This window comes from Artemia sp. Qi Xiang Cuo, chromosome 20 (assembly GCF_049724085.1).
Source record: "Artemia sp. Qi Xiang Cuo chromosome 20, ASM4972408v1, whole genome shotgun sequence".
Taxonomy (NCBI): domain Eukaryota; kingdom Metazoa; phylum Arthropoda; class Branchiopoda; order Anostraca; family Artemiidae; genus Artemia; species Artemia sp. Qi Xiang Cuo.
The window spans coordinates 49910274-49934289 of record NC_142813.1 but is presented as its reverse complement, the minus strand read 5'-3'; the positions used below and the strand labels follow the sequence as shown (position 1 = coordinate 49934289).

The following is a 24016-nucleotide window of genomic DNA, read 5'->3' as shown; positions in this document are numbered from 1 at the left end:
CACCTAGTGATTTCCACCCTTTTTAAGAAATGAAATCCGTTCCTTGTGATCTATAACGAAGCCCACAAGGCCTCAACAATAGCGAGGAAGTGGAAAAAGTCATCTTCTTTCTAAGATGGCGTCATTTCTGTAAGATGAAGCAACGCAAAACAAGAGCTCATCGCTATTCTAAGTTCTTAAACAATGGGGGTACCTATGTTTAAGAGTTGCGTGATGTTTGTAGTTACTGCTAATTTTTTTTAATATATATGACTTGTTTTTACGACCATTGGAACCTACTATCATTGGGGGAGGGTTAACGAGTTTGAACCCCGTCAAAATTTTTGTCCGACTGGTAAAACGTAACAAAAATGCATATAAATAAATTTTTGACACATTTTTAAAATCGTTTTGTCCCTCTCCGAAAAAAAGTTCAAAAAAATCCCCTGTCCTTGAAAAAGAAAAAAAAAGTCAAGATATGCCCTTGCAACCAAGTCTTTTCACTAACATGATACAAGAAAAGACTTTTTGTAAATGGTAACACAGCCTCAGAGTTCAAGAAGATTTATCCAAAATATTCATATGGCATTCATCCCAAAATCTAAATTTTCAAATTTTCAAAAATACGTCTTGCTAATGACTTAAACTCGTTTTGATTTCACCTATCTATTACCAACTAAGTCAATATGTAAAAACTTTTCTGGAGAAGCTTATGGTGCCAATTTGCTTTTATATTTACTTTTTTTAAGTTAATTTTCAGCTGCCAAATGTCAACAGCTTCTAGCTTAAACCTAAGTGCTCATTAAAAAAAAAAAAAAAAAAAAAAAAAATGCTTTTTAGTAAAAGTAAGCAAGAAAAGGGGAATTGATTACGAGAGGATCTAAAGAAAGAAAACTAAATTTATCTTCGCTTGATTACAATTGCAAAATTAACATTTGTCACATTAGATCCTAGCTTTGTCATAAGAATATCAATCTGGTGCATTTGCATTTTTGATCTGGTATTAAAAATCTGAACTGCTATGTGATGTCTATTGTTCAAAATTTAGCCCCCACCCCATTATGATGTTGATTCCTATTTCAACCCAAAAGACCAATCTTTATCCCCTCCCCCTCCTATCCTAACTTAGCTCTCGGAAAAACAGCTGACACCCTTAAGATGCCATCTATTGTCAAAATTTATCTTCGCTTGATTATAATTGCAAAATTAACATTTGTTAAACTAGACCCTAGCTTTGTCATCAGAATATCAATCTGGTGCATTTGAATTTTTGATCTGGTGCTAAAAATCTGGTGCTACTAAAATCTGAACTGCTATATGATGTCTATTGTTCAAAATTTAGCCCCCACCCCATTATGATGTTGATTCCTATTTATACCCCAAAGACCAATCTTTATCCCCTCCCCCACCTATCCTAACTTAGCTCTCGGAAAAACAGCTGACACCCTTAAGATGCCATCTATTGTCAAAATTTATCTTCGCTTGATTATAATTGCAAAATTAACATTTGTTAAACTAGACCCTAGCTTTGTCATCAGAATATCAATCTGGTGCATTTGAATTTTTGATCTGGTGCTAAAAATCTGGTGCTACTAAAATCTGAACTGCTATATGATGTCTATTGTTCAAAATTTAGCCCCAACCCTATCGTGATGTTGATTCCTATTTCAACCCCGATGACCAATCTTTACTCCCTTCCCCTATCCTTACTTAGCTCTCAGAAAAACAGCTGACGCCCTAAGATGCCATCTATTGTCAAAATTTATCTTCGCTTGATTATAATTGCAAAATTAACATTTGTTAAACTAGACCCTTGCTTTGTCATAAGAATATCAATCTGGTGCATTTGAATTTTTGATCTGGTGCTAAAAATCTGGTGTTACTAAAATCTGAACTGCTATGTGATGTCTATTGTTCAAAATTTAGCCCCCACCCTATTGTGATATTGATTCCTATTTCAACCCCGATGACCAATCTTTACCCCCTTCCCCTATCCTTACTTAAGCTCTCGGAAAAACAGCTGACGCCCTAAGATGCCATCTATTGTCAAAATTCATCTTCGCTTGATTATAATTGTAAAATTAACATTTGTCAAATTAGACCCTAGCTTTGTCATAAGAATATCAATCTGGTACATTTCAATTTTTGATCTGGTACTAAAAATCTGGTGCTACTAAAAATCTGAACTGCTATGTGATGTCTATTGTTCAAAATTTAGCCCCCACCCCATTATGATGTTGATTCTTATTTCAACCCCGATGATAAATCTTTATCCTCCCCCCCCTCCTATCCTAACTTAGCTCTCGGAAAAACAGCTGACGCCCTAAGATGCCATCTATTGTCAAAATTTATCTTCGCTTGATTATAATTGCAAAATTAACATTTGTCAAATTAGACCCTACCTTTGTCATAAGAATATCAATCTGGTGCATTTGAATTTTTGATCTGGTGCTAAAAATCTGGCGCTACTAAAAATCTGAACTGCTATCTGATGTCTATTGTTCAAAATTGTGCCTCCACCCCATTGTGATGCTGATTCCTGTGTACCCCCCGATGGCCAATCATTATCCCCCCCTCCCTATCCTAACTTAGATCTAAAAAAAACAGCTGACGCCCTAAGATGCCATCTATTGTCAAAATTTCACTCTTATTGCTGACACTGGGTGATTTCCCTAACACAATATCCATCCTTTACCCCCCCCCTGTAAATAAAATATAGATATTGAGAATTGAACCCAAAAACTTTAAAAAAAAATATGTCCCCCTTCATATCGTTAAAGCTCTAGCTTTCAAAATAAGAAAATGACGCTTTGCTACATCACATTTTTTAGCGATAAATGCAAGTTTACACCTTTTATCTATTATTTGCAACAAAAAATAGGTTAAAAATATTATTTTAACAAAAACAAATTGTACTGTCTACTATTACTACTACTACTGCCAACTACTCATCGCAACACTAAGTTGCTTGGAGGCCGCAGCGTCGAGGCCAAGATAGTTGCGCATGCTCCTCCTCCATCCTAATCTATTCAAAGCCTCTCTCTTGAAAGAGGTCTTTCTATAACTAGTATAGAATAAAAAACGCTTATTTTATTTAGTTTTCCAGGTTTGGGGAGGACTTCTGGCCCCCCTTCCTCAGCTCTTCCCATAAGCCGTGCCTTTGAATTATAATAATAGTAGCAACGAAGATAATAATCCACATTTGGAGTTTTTTTTTTAAACTTATTATCAAACTATAAGAAATATGGTTTCTTTTATAACAGTAATTGGTATTTTCGTTTTTTTTAAAGAAATGTATAATCTCGTATTTTTTTTTTTTTTTTTTTTTAATAAGAACAATTTACGTTTTAATTTACAATTTACAATTTACGAGGTCAATTCTCGTTTTCAAAAATTTAAATTAAAGGCAATAAGATTTTGCTTTTAATTTGCTATTGGAATTATTTTCGCAAAGTTTTATGCTTAAAAAATGAGTTTAAAAAATATTTTGAAATTTTTATTGAATGAATTCCTTTTTGTGAAATTATTTATTAATAATAGAAAAAGGAAAGAAAATATATCTCTGACATACTTCGAAACAATTAAACAAAATCAACAGATACTGTACAAAACTTTAAATCTAAACTAACGACAGGTTAAAAAACAGAAGTCCATTTCTGAAACTCAGCCGCAACAATTGATTCTTCTGCAAATTGAACAATCGTTTGTACTTCATACTATAATCACCAGAGTCAAAAGCCAAATGACGGGATCACAGACAATTCGATTTTCTATTTGCTCGGCATTCCAAGTTATAAAGCGACGCCTCTCTATAGATGTCTCTTACACACTATCTCAAAGAACATCCTTCCTACTATTTCCAAGTCCTATCTATTGAGTAATCAAACTCAAAGAACGTCAGGAAAAAAAATAATAATACAAAAAAAAATCAATAATTCGATATGGCTTGTCAGTAGTAGATACAAATGTGCCACTATCCTCTCTTGGCTGAGTGTTTGACAAGCCTTAGTTTCCTACTCCGATGGCTATAGTGTGACACTTACTTTCGCCATTAAGCCATATAGCCAATTTAGCCATGTCTTTATTTAGCCATTAATGCCTTCTTAAATGGCTCAATTTTCAGAAATTGCTAAATAGCGTTATTTCACTAGGAAGGATCATGGCTCAGCCACATTTTAGCCAACTTCACCATTTAGCCATACAGCCAATTAAGGAAAGTCTTTGTTTAGCCATTATTGCCATCTTAAATTACTTAGTTTTTGAAAAAATTGATTATCATACTGCTTCACTAAGAAAGATCAAGGTTCCAAATGGTCATCTTGGCTAGGTCACTGTTTCTTTAGAAAATAGTTTTTGGAAACACTGGTAAAATATTCAAATACTCACTGAAAGAGGTAGATCTGCACTGATACCTATTATATCTTTGGTATGGTATTTACAAACAAAAATATTCACAAGCGCACGCGCAAACCACAAGCTCCTTCACAAGCACAAATCTAAGAACATCCACATCTGTCGACCACCATACCTGGTAAAAGTCCATAAATAATATTAAAGTCATTATCAAAATACAGCATGGTAATTGACGACAATTTGCGTGGGGCACAACACAGAGTAGCCGTCCCTGGTGGCTTAGTTTGCTGCACAATATGTGAATGAGGGAACTTTTGGAACCATGCCAAAGGGCATTCCCCTGCACAGAAATTAGCTTCATATCTCTTTGGCGCAATTATCCAGTCCCAGCCCAATTCATCAAAGTCTACGGTTAAAGGGAATCTGCAGCACCGTGTTTCCTCTGAATTTTCGTCACAGCTGAGCCCAATAGTTCGTTTATGTCTTGGCTTGCCGGGCTTTAAGTTAACCTCAATTGTTGGAGTCTAAAATACAAAAAAATCCAATGAAATTTTTACATAGTTAAAGGACATTTTATTCTTAGAAATCGTAAAATTGTGCAATAATAAGAGAAAAATGGACATCTGTTTTGTTAATAGATGAACTCAAGAATTTTCCTTTGACAAATACGCACTGTTGTTATGATAATTGACTATTTTAACTATGATCTGTTTAAAGAAAGTTCCCAACAGGATCCTCCTATTCAAAAACACATTAGACTTAAATTAAGATACATTAATTAAGTTCAGAGTTAAATTATATAAATAAATGAATTATTATACAGATATAGATTAAGGACTTGCAGCATAAAATTGTTAATATTAATTAAATACAACAATATAAACATATTTAAATATTTGTTCCAAATATATTAAATCTAAAAAAATGCTTTATACTTTTAAACTTAAATTATCTTCACACTTCTAGGTTTTAACTAAAATTTTTGTAAACTATTGAAAAAATTGTGAAAATCATGAGATTTCATGAAAAGGCTGCGGCCAAGATGTCCATCCACTGTCTGTGTATGTGGTACTACCATACCCATCGTTTACAGGGTTGCCAAAACTTTTTTAGAAAGGTAAAAGGTAATCTATTGCTAAAAATATGGTGGCTATAAAATAGGATTTTTGGATTGAAAATGAAAAGAAAGAAAACATTATTACTTAGATTTGTGATGGAGGAGGAGCGTATGCGGTTTAATTGGTCTCAAGTGGCTATGTGATGCAATAATTTGTTAGCAGAAGTGATAGTAGCATTAGCTGTTTAGTAGATTAGTAGTAAAAGTGATAGTACTAACAAAAATGGATATAAATAAATTTTGTATGTGTTTTTAAGTTTTTTGTGTAAGCCCCCCCCCCCCAAAAAAAATATTTTAGTAAAAACCTTTCCGAAAAAATATCCTGGGTGCGGCCTTGATTGTATGCAGGTACGTACGTAAGAATTTATTTCGCTTGCAGCCAATGATAAAAGAAACTATTTTGTTTGATAATCTGAATAAGAAGTGCCTGGAAATTCCTAAAATTTAGGATTTGAAAGGGATGAGTCCCGAGACCCCTCTCTCGCATACGTGATGATTGCAAATATATTTGCGATATTGTATTCTGGGGCCAGAGATTAGAATCACTTAACATCAAATCCTATTAGGTATTTTTGATAGTTTGAGCGACTGAATTCTTTGAAAATTTTGAATGCCCTCCAAATATGTCGTATTATGTTCTTATGGAAGACGGATATAATTTTCTATTGGTATAATTGGTATATTGTTATAATTGGTATATTGGTATAATTGGTATATTGGTATAATTTGAAATTAAAGCAAGAGCTTTACTTAATGAAGGCCCAAGGTCTATGCCATAGCTTAAAACTGTCCCATCTTTAGGTTTGATAGAAAGTAAAAAATTGGATTATTAATTCCAACTATTTCCTATACTTTGGTGTAATTTTAGTTCCCTCAGTGGGAGCTATATCCCCCCTCCCTTTAACCATTGGGTCCCATCATTCCAGATCTGAAAGATTACAGACGTATTTTTCTGCCGACGCACGTTGGAATTTAATAAAAACATTGAATAAAAAAATAAAAATCTAGTATATATAGTTGCAAGATAAAGCTGGCTTTCGAGGGCGTGTTTATTTGTGTAGACACGTTTAAGATTGGTAGAAAATCAGAAACGGCTAAGATGGTGGAAAATCAGACTCCTGGTCTTGAGGTCATGGTTTGAGCCAGAAATTAAACTTTGCTTTAATTTTTTTTAATGTTTATTATTAAACATATATAAATTTTAAATTATATAATGCAAATTTTAATTTTTTTATTAAATTTACCAAAATACTTTTTTAGACTATTTTGGTTAAAGGTTACATATTGAGAGACACGTGCAAATAGATAAAAATTTTGAATTTTCAGGGAGAGAGGTGAAACAACCTGTCATGCAACCTCAAATGAGATTGTAGATAAAAAAAAGTTAATATGTATTTTTCTGTAGAGACACATTACTATTCTTTAATTAAAACTTCGGATTAGAAAATACAGAATCTGATAATGTAAAATGGATGAAAATGTGCTAACATTTTCGTAATATGACGATTAAACACAAACAAACTCAGCACATGTTGTAAAGGTTGATAACATGGCGGAAATAAGCTTTGCTGAGTTTTTGTTTGAAACTAGGTTTTACGTCATTTAATTATGTAAATAATTTGTTCTCCAAGTTTAAAACTGAACAAAGGGATATATATTTAAGTCTTTTTTGTCTAGAAAGATGGATAAAATATGCACATTCGATGGCAGCGCTTCATCGTTAAACACAAGATAAGATACAATACTTTTACATGGAAAACTTAAAATTTAGCAGCGGGAAAAATTTAGTTACAATATTAAAAAAGATATAAAAGTATAAAGATTCTCCAGAGCTATTGATGGCACACAGAGAAATAATTACCGACTTTTCAATTCCCGGGTCTTGTTTTTACAGGGACAGGTAGCAATTCTGTTAGGTTTCTACCTGTGGCACCTAATTTGCCCTATCTTGTGGCACCTGAGATTGAACCCTAGGGCTGGAATTGCTAAGCCGAGATCGACCTACCAAGCTACCACAGGATTAAATTTAAGATTTAATACAAAAATCTGTTTGGAGTGGGGAGTGGAGTGGAGAGTAGGGAAGCTAGAGGACCATGGTATCGCACGCGCCTGTGTTTCCTTTAAGATAATGAGAATAGTTTTGCATATACACGTTACCTATCTAATAGCAAAACTCAGGGTTAGAAAGAGAAAATAAAATGCAAAATTTACTAAGTTGGGGGAAGGTCTTAGGGGCACGTTCATGAGCCGTTTATCTAAGGGTAGCAAAACTTAATGGACAAAAGGCTACAGTGTATAAAAATTTTTCCAATTTTCTCTGTCGTCTAACCCAACGTCAAGCCTTTTTTTCAGCATCAAAGACCCGCGCAGCTTCACTTCAGCTTTATAAAATCGAGCAATAAAGACGTAGATTTTTTACTAAATTTTTGGTAGATTTTTGGTCCACTAAATTTTCAAAAAATAATTTATCAAAAGAAATCTTTGTCTTTCACTTATTGTTGACATTCCACTCTCAGTAAGCAGAAACTTAGTACTTGTGGGCTTCATAAGACCAAATATGAGACGGCTTATTTCATTTTGTGTTGTTTCAATTTTTTGCATCAGGGTCCTTTTTATTTTTTTTTCAATGGAGATATAATTTGTTCAAAAAAAAAATCATCAAAAAAGCATGAAGCCCAATAACCTGGGTTTGTATTGCCACTCAAAAAAAATAAACAACTTACATCGACTTACATCAGAGCATTCGAGTTCACATTTCACAACATAACAAAAAAACTATAAAACATAATAAACATATAGAACTACTTGAGAAAAAAAACATTTGTGCATTTTGTGCACTTCATATCAAAGGAGTTGACGTAGAAAGTTCGAAAAAGGCTCAGTCGGTTGGAAATTAAAAGGGCTGGTGCCCTTATTAATAGTCAAAAGTCACCCGAGTCAGTTTAGAATAGTTTTAACGCAGTAACTACGTTCGTATTCAATTTTAGCTTTCAATGATAGCAAATGACAGTTCAAAACGATAAGAAACCTACATGACTCGAAAAATATACCCTGAGGGCTTTTTCTGTGCCCTATTTTCGCCTTCTTTCAACTTCTTTTTAGTTGTAAATAATTTCTGAGACCACACTGGCTAATCATGATAAACAAAAAATCACGAAGAAAGGAAACGAGGACAATTAACAGCCAGTGAAAAAATTGAAAAATTATGCAAATATTTCGGTCAAGACCTCCGCTTGACCGTCCTCAGTGCAGAATAAAACTGATAAAAATATAAAAACCAAACCTTAAAATAAAAACACGAAACTAAAATTGGACGACCCTTTCCTAGTAACGGTGAAAGGTTACCCTTTCACGTGAGAGGGGCGTTAAAATTCTTTTCTTGCCATCTACATCACTCTTAGTATCAACTTTTTACTATATTATATTGTTAAACTCTATTTTAAATTGACAACACTGTTCAAACGTCACTTGTGTATTATACAGAACATATCGAAGAAGTAAAGCGTAGTACTCACTCTCTTTGAAAAGGTGTAGAGCTTTAAGCAAATAGTATGGGAATTCCTATGGAGGCAAGCAAATAGCATGGTAATTCCTATGGAGGCAAGCAAATTCATTATATGCATTCTACTGTCAACATCGTTCATTACTTAGGCAGCGCGAAAAGACACTAGCCTTTTCAATTTCCAATCCAATGAGCGCTTTTTTAAGTTTCTACGACAACGCGTTCTATAAAATCCTTATATGCCCCCAGGGCATAACTTACAACCTTTGCCCTGAGGGCTGTTGGGGGGAGGGGGTTGTCATCCTCAAAGACCTAATTTCCAAAACTTTCAACTACGTTGAACAAAATGGCTATCTTAAAATTTTGATTGGATGCGTTTGAGGAAAAAGTGAGCGTGAGAGTGGGGTTAGTTGCCCTCCAATCACTTTCGACTATTAAAAAGGGCACTAGCCCTTTGAATTTCCAATCGAATGAGCCTTTTTGAAGTTTCTACGACAACGCCTTCAATGAAAATCTTATGTGTCCCCAGGACAGAACTTACAACCCTTGCCCCGAAGGCTGTGGGGGAGTGTCCTCCTCAAAAACATAATTTCTATCTTGAAATTAACTATGCTGAATGAAATGGCTATCTCGAAATTTTGATTGGATGTGTTTCGAGAAATGGTGGGCATGAAAGGGGTGTTAGTTGCCTTCCAACCACTTTCGACTATTAAAAAGGGTACAAGCCACTCCAATTTCCAATTGAATGAACGCTTTTCGAAGTTTCTACGACAACTTCTTCGAAACGAAGTGCCCTGGTCTAAAGGAAAAAAATAATACATTGTGCGAACATCGTTCTTATGGCAGTGGAGGGGGCTAGTTACCCTCCAATCACTTCCGACTATTAAAAAGGGCACTAGCCACTCCAATTTCCATTCGAATGAGCCCTTTTCGAATTTTCTACCACAACTCCTTCGATACGAAGTGCCATGGTCTAAAACCAAGTAAAAACAAATAATACATTGTGTCAACAGTAGAATGCATATAATGAATTTGCTTGCCTCCATAGGAATTACCATGCTATTTGCTTGCCTCCATAGGAATTCCCATACTATTTGCTTAAAGCTCTACACCTTTTCAAAGAGAGTGAGTACTACGCTTTACTTCTTCGATGTGTTCTGTATAATACACAAGTGGCGTTTGAACAGTGTTGTCAAATTAAAATAGAGTTTAACAATATAGTCTACTAAAAAGTTGATACTAAGAGAGATGTAGATAGCAAGAAAAGAATTTTAATAATGGATAGCTTTACTTCTTTGATGTGTTTTGTATATTACATAAGTGGCGTTTTAACAGTGTTGTCAGTATGAAATATGGTCTAACGTTATAGTATACTAAAAAGTTAATAATAAGAGAGATGTAGATGGCAAGAAAAGAATTTTAATAAAGAAATTAAGAACAATCCATAGAAATCCTTACAAATCAAGTAGTGAGGTATAAATGAGTATGAACCATCATGGATCATAAGCACCATTGACCCTAACCACCAGGGACTTCATCCCTCCATAGGTCCCCTATCCCCAAACTCGAAGGGCGCTCCCTCCCTCCAACTTTTTGGCCCCCCCCCATTTTTTTTTTATTTTTTTTTTAACATGATATATTTTTTTCAACTTTTTTCTTTTTTTATGTCTTCGAATGAGATTAAACATACTTAAATTCAGTAGTGTTTTGTCGTGGTTTACCTTGTCACAGTTACATTCTCTTGATTTTTCAAAGTTCATTTTGGATTTCTTTCCTTGAAATGCAAGAGTTGAAATATTTCAGAAGTGTTTTGTTGTGACTTACCTTGTCACAGTTATATTCTCTTGATTTTTCAAAGTTCATTTTTAATTTTTATATTCTCTTGATTTTACAAAGTTCATTTTGAATTTCTTTCATTGAAATGCAAGAGTTGGATTATTTCAGTAGTGTTTTGTCGTGGTTTACCTTGTCACAGTTACATTCTCTTAATTTTTCAACGTTCATTTTTAATTTTTTTTCGTTGAAATGCAAGAGTTGTAATATTTTAGTAGTGTTTTGTTTTGCTTTTCCTTTTCACAGTTACATTCGCTTGATTTTTTTCAAAGTTCATTTTTTATTTTTTTCGTTGAAATGCAAGTGTTGGAATATTTCAGTAGTTTTTTGTTGTGCTTTACCTTGTCACAGGTACATTCTCTTGATTTTTAAAAGTTCATTTTAAATTTTTTTCGTGAAAAGCAAGAGTTACAATATTTCAGTAATTTTTTGTCGTGATTTACCATGTCACAGTTACATTCTCTTGATTTTTCAAAGTTCATTTCTAATTTCTTTCATGAAATGCAAGAGTTGGAATATTTCAGTAGTGTTTTATCGTGGTTTATCTTTTCACAGTTACATTCTCTTGATTTTTCAAAGTTCATTTTGGATTTCTTTCATCGAAATGCAAGACTTGGAATAATTCAGTATTGTTGTGTCGTGGTTTACCTTGTCACAGTTACATTCTCTTGATTTTTCAAAGTTCATTTTGGATTTCTTTCCTTGAAATGCAAGTTAGACTATTTCAGTAGTGTTTTGTCGTGGTTTACCTAGTCACAGTTACATTCTCTTGATTTTTCAGAAGTTCAGTTTTGGATTTCTTTCGTTGAAATGCAAGAGTTGGAATATTTCAGTAGTGTTTTGTTATGATTTACCTTGTCACAGTTACATTCTCTTGATTTTTCAAAGTTTATTGTGGATTTTTTTTCCTTGAAATGAAAGAGCTGGAATATTTCAGTAGTGTTTTGTCATGGTTTACCTTGTCACATATACATTCTCTTGATTTTTCACAGTTCATTTTGGATTTTTTCATTCTCTTGATTTTTCAAAGTTCATTTTGAATTTCTTTCGTGAAATGCAAGAGTTGGAATATTTCAGTTGTGTTTTGTCGTGGTTTAAAATGTCACAGTTACATTCTCTTGATTTTTCAAAGTTCATTTTGAATTTCTTTCGTGAAATGCAAGAGTTGGAATATTTCAATACTGTTTTATCGTGGTGTTCTTTATAACAGTTACGTTTTCCTGATTTTTCAAAGCTCATTTTGGATTTCTTTCCTTGAAATGCAAGAATCTGAATATTTCGGTAGTGTTGTATCGTACTTTACCTTGTCATGGTTACAATTTATTGTTTTTTAGAAGTTAATTTTTGGATTTCTTTCGTTGAAAGGCAAGAGTTGCAATATTTCAGTAGTGTTTTGTTATGGTTTACCTTGTCATAGTTAAATTCTCTTGATTTTTCAAAGTTAATTTTTAATTTATTTCATTGAAATTCAAGAGTTGTAATATTTAAGTAGTGTTTTGTGGTGGTTTACCTTGTCATAGTTACATTTTCTTTATTTTTCAAAGTTCATTTTTGGATTTCTTTCGTTGAAATGCAAGAGTTGGAATATTTCAGTAGTGTTTTGTTATGGTTTACCTTGTCACAGTTAAATTCTCTTGATTTTTCAAAGTTTATTTTGGATTTATTTAGTTGAAATGCAAGAGTTGGAATATTTCAGTAGTGTTTTGTCTTGGTTTACCTTGTCACAGTTACATCCTCTTGATTTTACAAAGTTCATTTTTGATTTTTGACAAGGTAAAGCACAAAAAAATACTTCTTAAATATACCAACTCTTTCAATACAACGAAACATGTCCAAAATGAACTTCGAAAAATCAAGAGAATTTTAATGTGACAAAATATAACACAATAAAACCCTTCTGAACTATTCCAATTCTTGCATTTCACGAAAGAAATTCAAAATGAACTTATAAAAATAAAGAGAATTTAAAAATAATAAATTAACTTTGAAAAATAAAGATTATGTAACTATGACAAGGTAAACCATGACAAAACACTACTGAAATATTCCAACTCTTACATTTCAATGAAAGAAATCAAAAATGGACTTTGAAAAATCAAGACAATGTAACTTTGACAAAGTAAACCATAGCAAAACACTACTGAAATATTCAAACTCTTGCATTACAACGAAAGAAATCCAAAAATGAACTTTGAAAAATCAAGAGAATGTAAATGTTACAAGGTAAACCACGACAAAACACTACTAAAATATTTCAACTCTTACATTTCAAGGAAAGGAATTCCAAAAAGAACTTTGAAAAATCAAGAGAATATAACTTTGACAAGGTAAGCCACTACAAAAAACTACTGAAATATTCCGACTCTTGCACTTCAAGAAAAGAAATTCAAAATGAAGTTTGAAAAATCAAAAGAATGTAACTGTGACAAGGTATACCACGAGAAAACACTACGGAAATATTCCGGCTCTTGTATTTCACGAAAGAAATCCAAAAAGAACTTAGAAAAATCAAGGGAATGCAACAGTGACGATGACATCAACGACGCAAAACTGCTGAAACATCCCAACGTCTTCTTATCACGAAGTATGTTCAAAAATGTACATTGAAAAATCATGTGACTAACCAATCCCACCACGAGATCTGAAAAAATCAAGTGGATGTCAAAGTTGCAAGTGAATACACGATGGAGCGAAATTGAAAAAATCCAACTCTTGCATTCAAGGAAACTACTGAAATATTCCAACTCTTGCATTTAAATGAAAGAAATCCAAAATGAACTTTGAAAAATCAAGAAATTGTAACTATGACAGGGTAAAGCATAACAAAACACTACTTAAATATTCAACTTCATTAATTTCAATGTAAAAAATGCATAATGAACTGTGCAAAATCAAGATCGTTTAATTTTGAAAATCTTAACAACTAAAAGACACTATTGAAATAGTCTAAATCCTGTATTTCAAGAAAGGAATTCAAATTGAACTTTGAAAATCAAAAGAATGTAACTGTGACATTGTAAACCACGACAAAACACTACTTAAATATTATAACACTTTCATTTTAATAAAGAAATTAAAAAGGAACTTCGAAAAATAAAGATAATGCAAAAATCCGAAATGATCTTTGAAAAATCAAGAGACTGTAACTATGACAAAGTAATGCGTAACAAAACACTACTGAAATAATCTAAATCTTGCATTTCAAGGAAAGAAATCCAAAATGAACTTTGAAAAATCAAGAGAATGTAACTGTGACAAGGTAAACCATAACAAAACACTACTGAAGTATTCCAACTCTTTCATTTCAACGACAGAAATCCAAAAATGAACTTTTGAAAAATCAAGAGAATGTAGCTGTGACAAGGTAAACCACGACAAAACACTACTGAAATATTCAAACTCTTGCATTTCAAGGAAAGAAATACAAAATGAACATTTAAAAATCAGAAAAATGTAACTGTGACACGGTAAACCCCGATAATACACTATTGAAATATACCAACTCTTGCATTTCAAGGAAAAAAATCCAAAAATTAACTTTGAAAAATCAAGATTATGTAACTGTGACAAGGTAAACCACGATAAAACACTACTGAAATATTCCAACTCTTGCATTTTATGAAAGAAATTCAAAATGAACTTTGAAAAATCAATATATTGTGACTTTGACATGGTAAACCATGACAAAACACTTTTTAAATATACCAAATAGATATTTTCACGGTATAAATTCTAAGTGAAATGGTAAAAATCAAGATAATGCATCTGTAATAATGTGAACCGCAACAAAACACTGATTAAATATTCAAACTATTCCATTTCAGCGAAAGAAATCCAAATAGTACTTTGAAAAAAAAATCAAGAAAAAGTAAACGTGACATGGCCAACAAAGACAAGACACTACTGAAATATTACAACTCTTGCATTTCAACGAAAAAAAAATCACTTGTGTATGACACGGATCAGATCGGAGAAGTAAAGCTATCAATTATTAAAATTCTTTTCTTGCCATCGGCATCTTTCTTATTATCAAATTTTTAGTATACTCTATTGTTAAACTCTACTTTAAAATGACAATACTGCTCATACGCCTCTTGTGTATTATACAGAACACATCGAAGAAGTAAAGCGTAGTACTCACTCTCTTTGAAAAGGTGTAGAGCTTAAAGCAAATAGTATGGGAATTCCTATGGAGGCAAGCAAATAGCATGGTAATTCCTATGGAGGCAAGCAAATTCATTATATGCATTCTACTGTCAACATCTTTCATTACTTAGGCAGCGCGAATGCGCTGCCTATGATGTGCCCGACAAGGTGAGTTTTTATTAAAAAGGAGATACAAAGCATTTTAAGAAAAATAAAAACTTCTAATTAATTTAAGACCCAAGTGAAAAGTCCCAATGCAGAAAAGACCAATCGATGGAGCGTAATTGGTTTTATATGGTGTTTTTATGATTTTTATGATCCGCCACTTGATTTTTATGGTGTTCTATATGACGTTTTATGGTGTTTTATATGGTGTTTAATGGTGTTTTATATGGTGTTTTATGGTGTTTTATATGGTGTTTTATGGTGTTTTATGGCGTTTTTTATGGTGTTTTATATGGTGTCTTGTGGTGTTTTATATGGTGTTCTATGGTGTTTTATATGGTGTTCTATGGTGTTTTAAATTCACCTTGGACAAAAGTTTCGCATAGTGAGTTTTGGACTACCTCTTGTCTTCTTTACCTTTATTTTGAATCGTTGACCCTTAAATAGGCCACCTTTAAACGTATTGTATAGTTCTATTCAGGTTCAGATCCAGGATTTTTTTTTTGGGGGGGGCGGTGCAAAATAGGTTGATCCGATAAATTTGCGTTAGGAGCGAGTTTAATTAATGCAAACTTGCGTTAATTAAGTAAATTACACTACTTTAGACTACGTTAGGAGGGTGTGCGTGCCCCCTCGCCCCCTGGATCCGCCACTGGTTCTATTAGCTTTCCAGGCCTTCAAGTGCCTTGAATTCCAAATATGCCCTTAATCTCATTTCAAATTCAAATAAAATACCTAATATAATATTCAATTCCGCTCACGTGCAAATCTTATGTTCTGTTTTATTGATCACTAAATAAGTCAGTTATAAACACAATGATATAGCTCTTTTAGCTCTCCAGCATCTTAGTCTTTTAAGTATCTTGAGACAATCAAGGAAGAATTTAAATACTAAATATACCCCTAATCTCATGTCAAATTCAAGTCAAACGTGTAAAAAAAATCTTCAATTCCCCTCAGATACAAGTCTTTTGTTTTGTTTTATTGACCATTAAATTGGCCACTTTGAAACATAATGATGTAGTTCTATTAGCTCTCCAACACCAAATTCTTTCAGGCATGTCGAGGTCTTTGAATACTAAATATATCCCCAATCTGATATCAAATTCGATTCAAATGCCTAACAGAATCTTAAATTTCCCTCAGATAAAAACCTTATGTTTTGTTTTATTGGTCATTAAATGGGAAGTAATGGCAGCCAAATGAACAGCCACAGGTGGCCTATATTTATGCTAAAGAATGCTATTGTATTTGATTAGCCTTACATACAGGTTAACTCAATTCTAGATTTATTGGATTAAGGTCAAATTTACAGGGATATTCAAGGAAGAGTGTGCTAGAAAAGTAATGCACTGTTCCTTCCAATCTGTTCCTAGCAATAATGGCTGCAGGGAAGGACACAGGGGATGGTTTTTGCTCCCCCAGAAGGCAAAAATTACAAAAAAAACAGGATTGGAGGGGCGGAAATACTGATGATGAGCCAAATTTTATCGGTGCTTCCCCCCCCCCCCAAAAAAAAGCATTCTCTATCCACCCTGAATGGCTGCAGTAGTCGCTGTAACAAATAAAGAGCAAATCACTGCTCTAGTCACCAAAACGTAAACAGAGGGATTAAAAATAAACTCTCAAGAGTTAAATATTTTCTATTTAGCAGAATTTTGAAAACAGAGATTTGGGCTTAAATGAACAGTAATTTGTAGTTACGTGAAGAGGTTCTTATAAATTTTTTTATTCAAAGAAGCTTTTTACCCCTCGAAATTGATGCCTTATTGAAAAAAAAATTTGAGCATTGAAATTGCTGTTCTTTGAAAATCTTGACCAAAGTTTTAGAGTCCCCCACTCCGAGCAACAAAGGAAATTGGATTTTTGCATGAGTAGCACTCTGACATGGCCTCAGGAATGACAGTAACGAACTAGTGGTTATGGAATACCGGAAGAAATCTCATTTGAAAGGAAATGCAAATATTTAGATAAATTTCTAGTAAATATTGAACTACAAGGAGCGATATATCTCTACAGATACCGAAACTCTAAAAAACAGAAGTGTGATAGTAATATTCAAAAACGATTGCTTACTTTTAGAAAAAGGGAAAACCCTTCAGAAACAGGGGAGGGGAAGATATTGATGCAAATTATATCATCATACTTATAATGTCTAATGGCCTCAGCTTATATCGGATGTTTCAAGTTGTTGCATGCCACCTAAACTATTCAAGCTAGTAAAATAATTCAGCTACGCTGAAACATTAAAATCTTAGAATTGCAGCAAATTGACATTCCAAAAACTTTTGAATGTTATCCTTCATAAAACCTTGTGAAAACAATAGGCCAAACAATTTTGCTTATTTATTGCTAAATAAAGATGAGTGACAGATTTTTATCAGGTATTTTTGTGCTGATTTCAAATCTGTTTTCATGCCTTTTTAAGCTCCTCCCCCAAATTATGGCGATTTTGTTTTTGCTTTCTTTTACGGAAATTAAAATTTCTGACAAAAACTTCACAAATTATTGAAGAAAATTGGTAGTTTCATTCATCGAAAATCTATCATCGGGTATGTACGCAAGAAGGCCTCCAGGCCCACAGCCCAGAAATTTCATGACTTTTACAGTTCACCCATGGTTTCTGATAAGCTTTAATAATTAGCCTATGTTTTGTTGAATCCCCCTACCTCACAATAAATCCCTTTGTACATACCTGCTCTCCATAATCTGATTTTCCTTACATACTTTTCTTATGAATTCATCATTGTTCAATCAACTGTTGTACCTTCTTGTTTCATGATATTTACTAATTCACACGTTAAGCTATCTATGTTAGGCAGGCAGTATTATCATAGTTGCAGTAGGAGCTGATACCTAGCAAAGCTTAAACCTTATCCCATAGTAGCAAAAAAAAAAAAAAAAACAACAGAAAGACACGCTTTCAAAGAAACTTGTTTGTGAAAAAAATTTCTAACTTGGAGTTGATTTGGAAAAGATAACTCTTGTTGATATTAAACAAAAAAACAAACAAACAAAACAGTAATCTACAGTGCCGAGAACAAAATTTTGGGAATTCATAAAAAGATCCTGATACCTCACAAAATGATATTATATTGATATGAAAAGCATACTATTTACATTGCCCCGTCAAAACCCTGAACTGAGGGTTACAGTACCAAATCTTGAAAAAAATAAGGAGAATTACATTTTTGCATGGGTTATACTAATGTCTCCTCTTTTTTGATCCCCGGGGTCCATCGTGATCAGATGGCTGTTAACTGAACTTATAAGGGCTGATATAAAAGCTAACGATATAAAGCTACAATTTTTATATGATTCGACTACATTTATTTGTTTTAAATTTATTGATATATGTTTTAAATTTGTTATATATATATATATATATATATATATATATATATATATATATATATATATATATATATATATATATATATATATATAATATATATATATATATATATATATATATATATATATTTCAATTTTTTACCAATTTGATGAAATGACGGTGCGCTTTTTTGCCAGTTTTAAGTGCGTGGTTGTTTTTAAACCTTTTTCGGTGTTATTATCCTATTTTTTGTTTGACTCCAAAATACGACTTTGGCCAGTCAGGCTTGTGATAGTAACATTTTGAAATAAATATCTTAATGGAGAAATTAAAGCATTAACGAGAAGCACACTCACTTTTTGCAAAATTTCATAGTGATAACGAAAGCCATCAGCATCGTGCTACTTTAGGGACCACATCCGGACTGGTGTGGACTAGGGAACTGACTGATTTCTGTTATGAAAGGTATTATTAGGGAAAACCACTCAAATCGATAGCTGTTCAATCGGCACCGACAATGCACCAGGTACAGTTAGGGTCACATTAGAAGCAAAGAATAAGGAACTAATGTTCCACAGTCCCTGAATGTTCTACAAATACCATAACGCTTAGTAATATTAATACTAACAACAGTAGCAGTTGCGTTTTGGTCAGTTCATTATCCCTTTCATAATTCGCTGGAAGTCTCAGTTTGATTTAGCTTAATGTGATTTAGAACGTCTTTTGATTTAGTTCAACGCTCTCCTCAACATTTTGCTGCAATCTGTAGCTTCTTCTAGACTATACAACTAAGACTCTATTCCTTCTTACCAAATGAAAGTAGAAAGTTTTTTTTGACAGGGATTCGAGAAGCAATTTATATGCGTCCGAAGATTTCGGATCCGTTTATTTGTCGGACGTTGCCACTTTTGTTTGTTTTTCTTTTTTAGTTTTCTTATTTTATTATTAATGATCTTATATAATTTTAAGGGTTTGAAATTCATTTCACGCCCAATGAGGGCCTTTGTATTCGTCTCGGACTCCTCAGAAATAAAATTCTACGTCCAAGCCACATTACTCTGATAACAATAACGCTTGTTAACAACATTGTTAAGAACAAGGCTTTTTTTTACAGGGATTTAAGAAGCAATTAATAGGTGTACGGATATTTTGGATCCGTTAATTTATCGAACATTGCCACTTTTGTTTGTTTCTCTTATTAAATTACCTTATTTTATTTTTAAGTTTGTTTGATTAATTTAGGGATTTGAATTTCATTTCCATTCAAGTTATGCCTTTTTATTTATAACTTTTGCTGTTACTTATTTTGTCTACTTTTTCTTCTTTTTTATTAACAATTAATAATTTCGGTACGTGTATGATATACCCCCTACCTAATATTCTTCTAATATTTTAATCTGACACTCAGTTCTAATGAAATATACCAACGTAAGATAAAAATATAATGCTTTAGAAACAAATGTGGGGTATATATTTAAACATTAGAAGGGAGGGGTGTAAAATTCTATCCAATTTCATTGCTCGGTACTTGTATGATATAGCCCCTACCTAATATTCTTTTAATGTTTTTCTCACGCTCAATCCTAATGAAATATACCTAAGTATGATAAAAATATAATACTTTAGAAACAAATTCGGGATATATATTTGAACATTAGGGGGGCTGGGTGTAAAGTATAGCGGGTCTGCATGCCTAATATGTTAGGTACAATTACTCCGCATATTATGAGGTAGGAATTGTTTTCTACCTTCACACTGTCCAAATACTTCAACCCCAAGCACCGTCCCCCTAATGTGCAAATATATAGCCCAAATTGTATATTTTCCATCTATTCTGTCATTTCTCTTTGTCTTGTCTCACGCTAAGCTGAAAGAAACTAACGAAAAGAAACCGGTTCTATACAGCGTCAATGAATGAACAACTTGAGTGGTAGGGCGTTTATACAATTACTGTTAAAATCTTCCTTCAAGTCAATTTTTTCATAATTTAAAATATTAAACACCAAAAATTCAGATTATTAGCAACACTACTTGTAATTCAATCATCTATACAAATATCTAATTCACGGGTCACGGTGATGATATTTAATGCTTTGCTCTTTGTCTCCATTTTCTTTTTATTTATTTGCCAAACTCTAGTTACTTTTTCCGTGATTGAAAACATTAAAAGGCTAAAAATAGTGATTGTTCACAACACTGCTTGTAATTCAATCATCGATACAGATATCTAAATCACGGGTCACGGAGATGATATTTAATACGTGGCACCACATGTCATTTCATAGCAATCAAAATAAAAAGGCTACTACCGTGGAACTGTCCATCTCATCTGTGATCACCAGGTGGTTTCCATCTGAGGTTTTCACAAAAATTCCATGATTGGTATTCGGGTTCTTGAACCAAGAATTCACGATTTCACGAACATCCACACTGATCCAGCCTCCATGAGGAAGTAGATCTACTTTTATTTCTTTGGCACGTTTGGAAACGGGGGATTCCCCTTCAACAGCTCTTAACACCTAAAACACCAAAATACCATTTATTTCTTGTTCTTCAGCAACAAAGCAATCCTTGAGGATTCCCCCTCTGAGGAGTAAGTAATGTTTTTTTTCAGGGAGGGTGGGGATAGAGCGATTCTTAGCCACGACATCGTGGCTTGGGATGCACCGCAGCTGTGGAATTGCCCACTTTCATTCAATTTTTCACTTTGATTCGGCTTTTTTTGCTTATTTGAGTCGGGAGGGGGTGCTGTAATTAATTTTTCTCCTGGCATCCCCAGCCCTAGGAACGGCTCTGGGTACGGGTAATTTATAAAATGAAAAAAAAATACCAAAAAAGCATATTATTTGATTTTTTTATTTTAATCCTCATGTGTATATATTGTGTATTATGTTGGCCCTTATGAACTTTATTTATTTCTTTAGCTTCCCCAAACAATTGTGATAACCCACTTTTAATAGTAACTATATTTGTCTCACTTCTTACTTTACTGATTATCTCTATTCATAGTTTTTGCGTGTGCTTGTGGATTCTCCTATTAAGAATTCTACCATTTGCAGACCCATAATTAACGCTTTCACATACAGTACCCATAGCAAGATAGTGTTTTTTCCTACTTGAATGTAAAAAATCTTCAACTTCATTTTCAGTTATGAAAGATACAAGAAGGGTGGGTTTCATAAACCCCATTTATTATAATTTAATCTAGAAAAATTTAGAACATGTCTACAACCTTGATTTATGCTTAGATACGTTACATGCATAGACCTAAACAGGGGGAGGGGCTCACACCCCCTAGAAAACCTAAATTTTCTTGGGTTTATGGGCACTTCTTATTGGAATTATCAGATAAAATTTGCTTTTATCATTGCCACTCCCCCCAATTATTTCTACGTTTTTGCCCTCCCCCCTTCTTGTACGTAAAACCATAAGTAAGCCTTTTGTACGTGCATGGCTACGAATATTGTTAGTTACATAAAACAATTAGTAATGTTCACATCCACGTCTTGAAAATGATCGTGAACCTCTATCAACCTCTTTCAAATACATCAAATAAGGCTGTTGGACTGGAACCACTTCTTATCAGAAAATTAACAACAAGAGAACCAAATTATGACCTTCTGTCATATCAGCACAAAAACAATTTCATCTTTCGCCTTCATCCAAATAATTGGATAAAGAACTTCGCCTTCATTTTGAATAATTTTATTTCTCTTATAGCTTATTATTATTTTATTTATTTATTTATTTATAACCCACAAATAAACATAGACAATGACACTTCGGAGTAGTGAAAAATATAAAAGACAGGAAAAAAAGAAAAAAAGAACTAACTCAACAATATCATAAGGAGCATATCATACAATATCATAATCAAACTGTTTAACATTTCACAACAGACCAACAATATCATAACCAACACAACCCACAATAATAAAACAACACAGCACAGATCAATAAACAAAAATATCATCATAGGCAGCGCAATAGCGCTGCCAAGTAGAACGATGTTGGCATTATGTATTATTTTTTTCTCTTTTAGACCAGGGCACTTCGTATCAAAAGAGTTGTCGTAGAAACTTCTAAAAGGGCTCATATGATTAGAAATTGGAAGAGCTTATGCCCTTTTTAATAGCCGAAAATGATTGGAAGGCAACTAACACCCCTTCCACGCCCACCATTTAGCCAAACGCATCCAATAAAAATTTTGAGACAGCCATTTTGTATAACGTAATTGAAAGATCTGAAAATTATGTCTTTGAGGAGGACACTCCCCCCAGAGCCCTCAGGGCAAGGGCTGTAAGGGCAGGGCAAGGGCTCATTTGAAAGGAAATTCAAAGGGCTAGTGCCCTTTTTTATAGTCAAAAGTGATTGGAGGGCAACTAACCCCCTCTCACGCCCACCATTTCCCCAAATACATCCAATCAAAATTTTGAGCAAACCTTTTGTTCAACATAGTTGAAATCTCTGGAAATTAGGTCATTAAGGATGACAACCCCCCCCCCCACAGCCCTCAGGGCAAGGGTTGTAAGTTATGCCCTGGGGGCATATAGGGTTTTATAGAAAGCTTTGTCGTAAAAACTTCAAAAAGGGCTCATTCGATTGGAAATTGAAAGGGCTAGTGGCCTTTTTAATAGTTGAAATTGATTGGAGGGCAACCAATGCCCCTCTCACTCCCACAATTCCCTAAACTCATCCAAAATCTGTCTCAAAATTTTGAGACTGATTTTGTTCAACGTAGTTGACAGTTCTGGACATTAGGTCTTTGAGGATGACAACCCTACCACAACCCTCAGGGCAACGGTTGTAAGTTATGCCCTGAAGGCCTATAAGGTTTTTATAAAAAGCAAGGTCGTACAGAGGATTTTTCTTCGGAGAAGGTTTTACTAAAAGAAAATATCGGGGGAGGGGAGAGTTTACACAAAAAAACTCAAAAAAGGCATACAAAATTTTTTTATATACATTTTTGTTACTTTTTTACGAGTCATACAAACATTGCGGGGAGGGTTCAAACCCCCCTTACCCCCCCCCCTCTGGGTACGGCCTTGATAGAAAGCATAATTGTAAAAACTTCCAAAATGGCTCATTCAATTGGACATTGAAAGGACTAGTGCCCTTTTGAATAGTTGAAAGTGATTGGAGGGCAACTAACCCCACTCTCATTTTCAATAAAATATTCCCCCCCCCCCAAACTTTCAATGAAAATTATGAGATAGCCATTTTGTTCCACGCAGTTTAAAGTTCAGGAATTTATACCTTTGAGCACGAATCTCCCCCCACAGTCTTCAGGGCATGGGTTATGAGTTATGCCCTGGGGGCATATAAGATTTTTATTGAAATCTTTGTCATAGAAACTTGAAAAAGGGCTCATTTGATTGGAAATTCAAAGGGCTACTGCCGTTTATAATAGTCGAAAGTGATTTGAGGGCAACAAACCCCCCTCTCACGCCCATCTTTTTCCCAGACACATACAATCATAATTTTGAAACAGCCATTTTATTCAACGTAGTTGAAAGTTTTGGAAATTAGATCTTTAAGAATGACAACCCCTCCCGCCATAGCCCTCAGGGCAAGGGTTGTGAGTTGT

General features: G+C 33.7%; 1 protein-coding gene across 2 annotated transcripts in view; it reads right to left on the bottom strand.

The window, feature by feature from the left end:
- The window catches only part of myo (growth/differentiation factor myoglianin), a 112111-nt gene that overhangs the window by 9339 nt on the left and 78756 nt on the right, over window positions 1-24016 (bottom strand). The window contains exons 3-4 of one of the 2 annotated variants that reach the window (XM_089106476.1): window positions 20739-20948; window positions 3330-4856 (exon numbers count right to left, since the gene is read on the bottom strand). In XM_089106476.1, coding sequence (XP_088962602.1) covers window positions 4476-4856; window positions 20739-20948 — 591 coding nt within the window. In that variant the 3' untranslated portion in view covers window positions 3330-4475. Of the gene's footprint in view, window positions 1-3329; window positions 4857-20738; window positions 20949-24016 lie in introns of those variants that run through there. The other variant, XM_089106475.1, reaches the window with a different exon arrangement.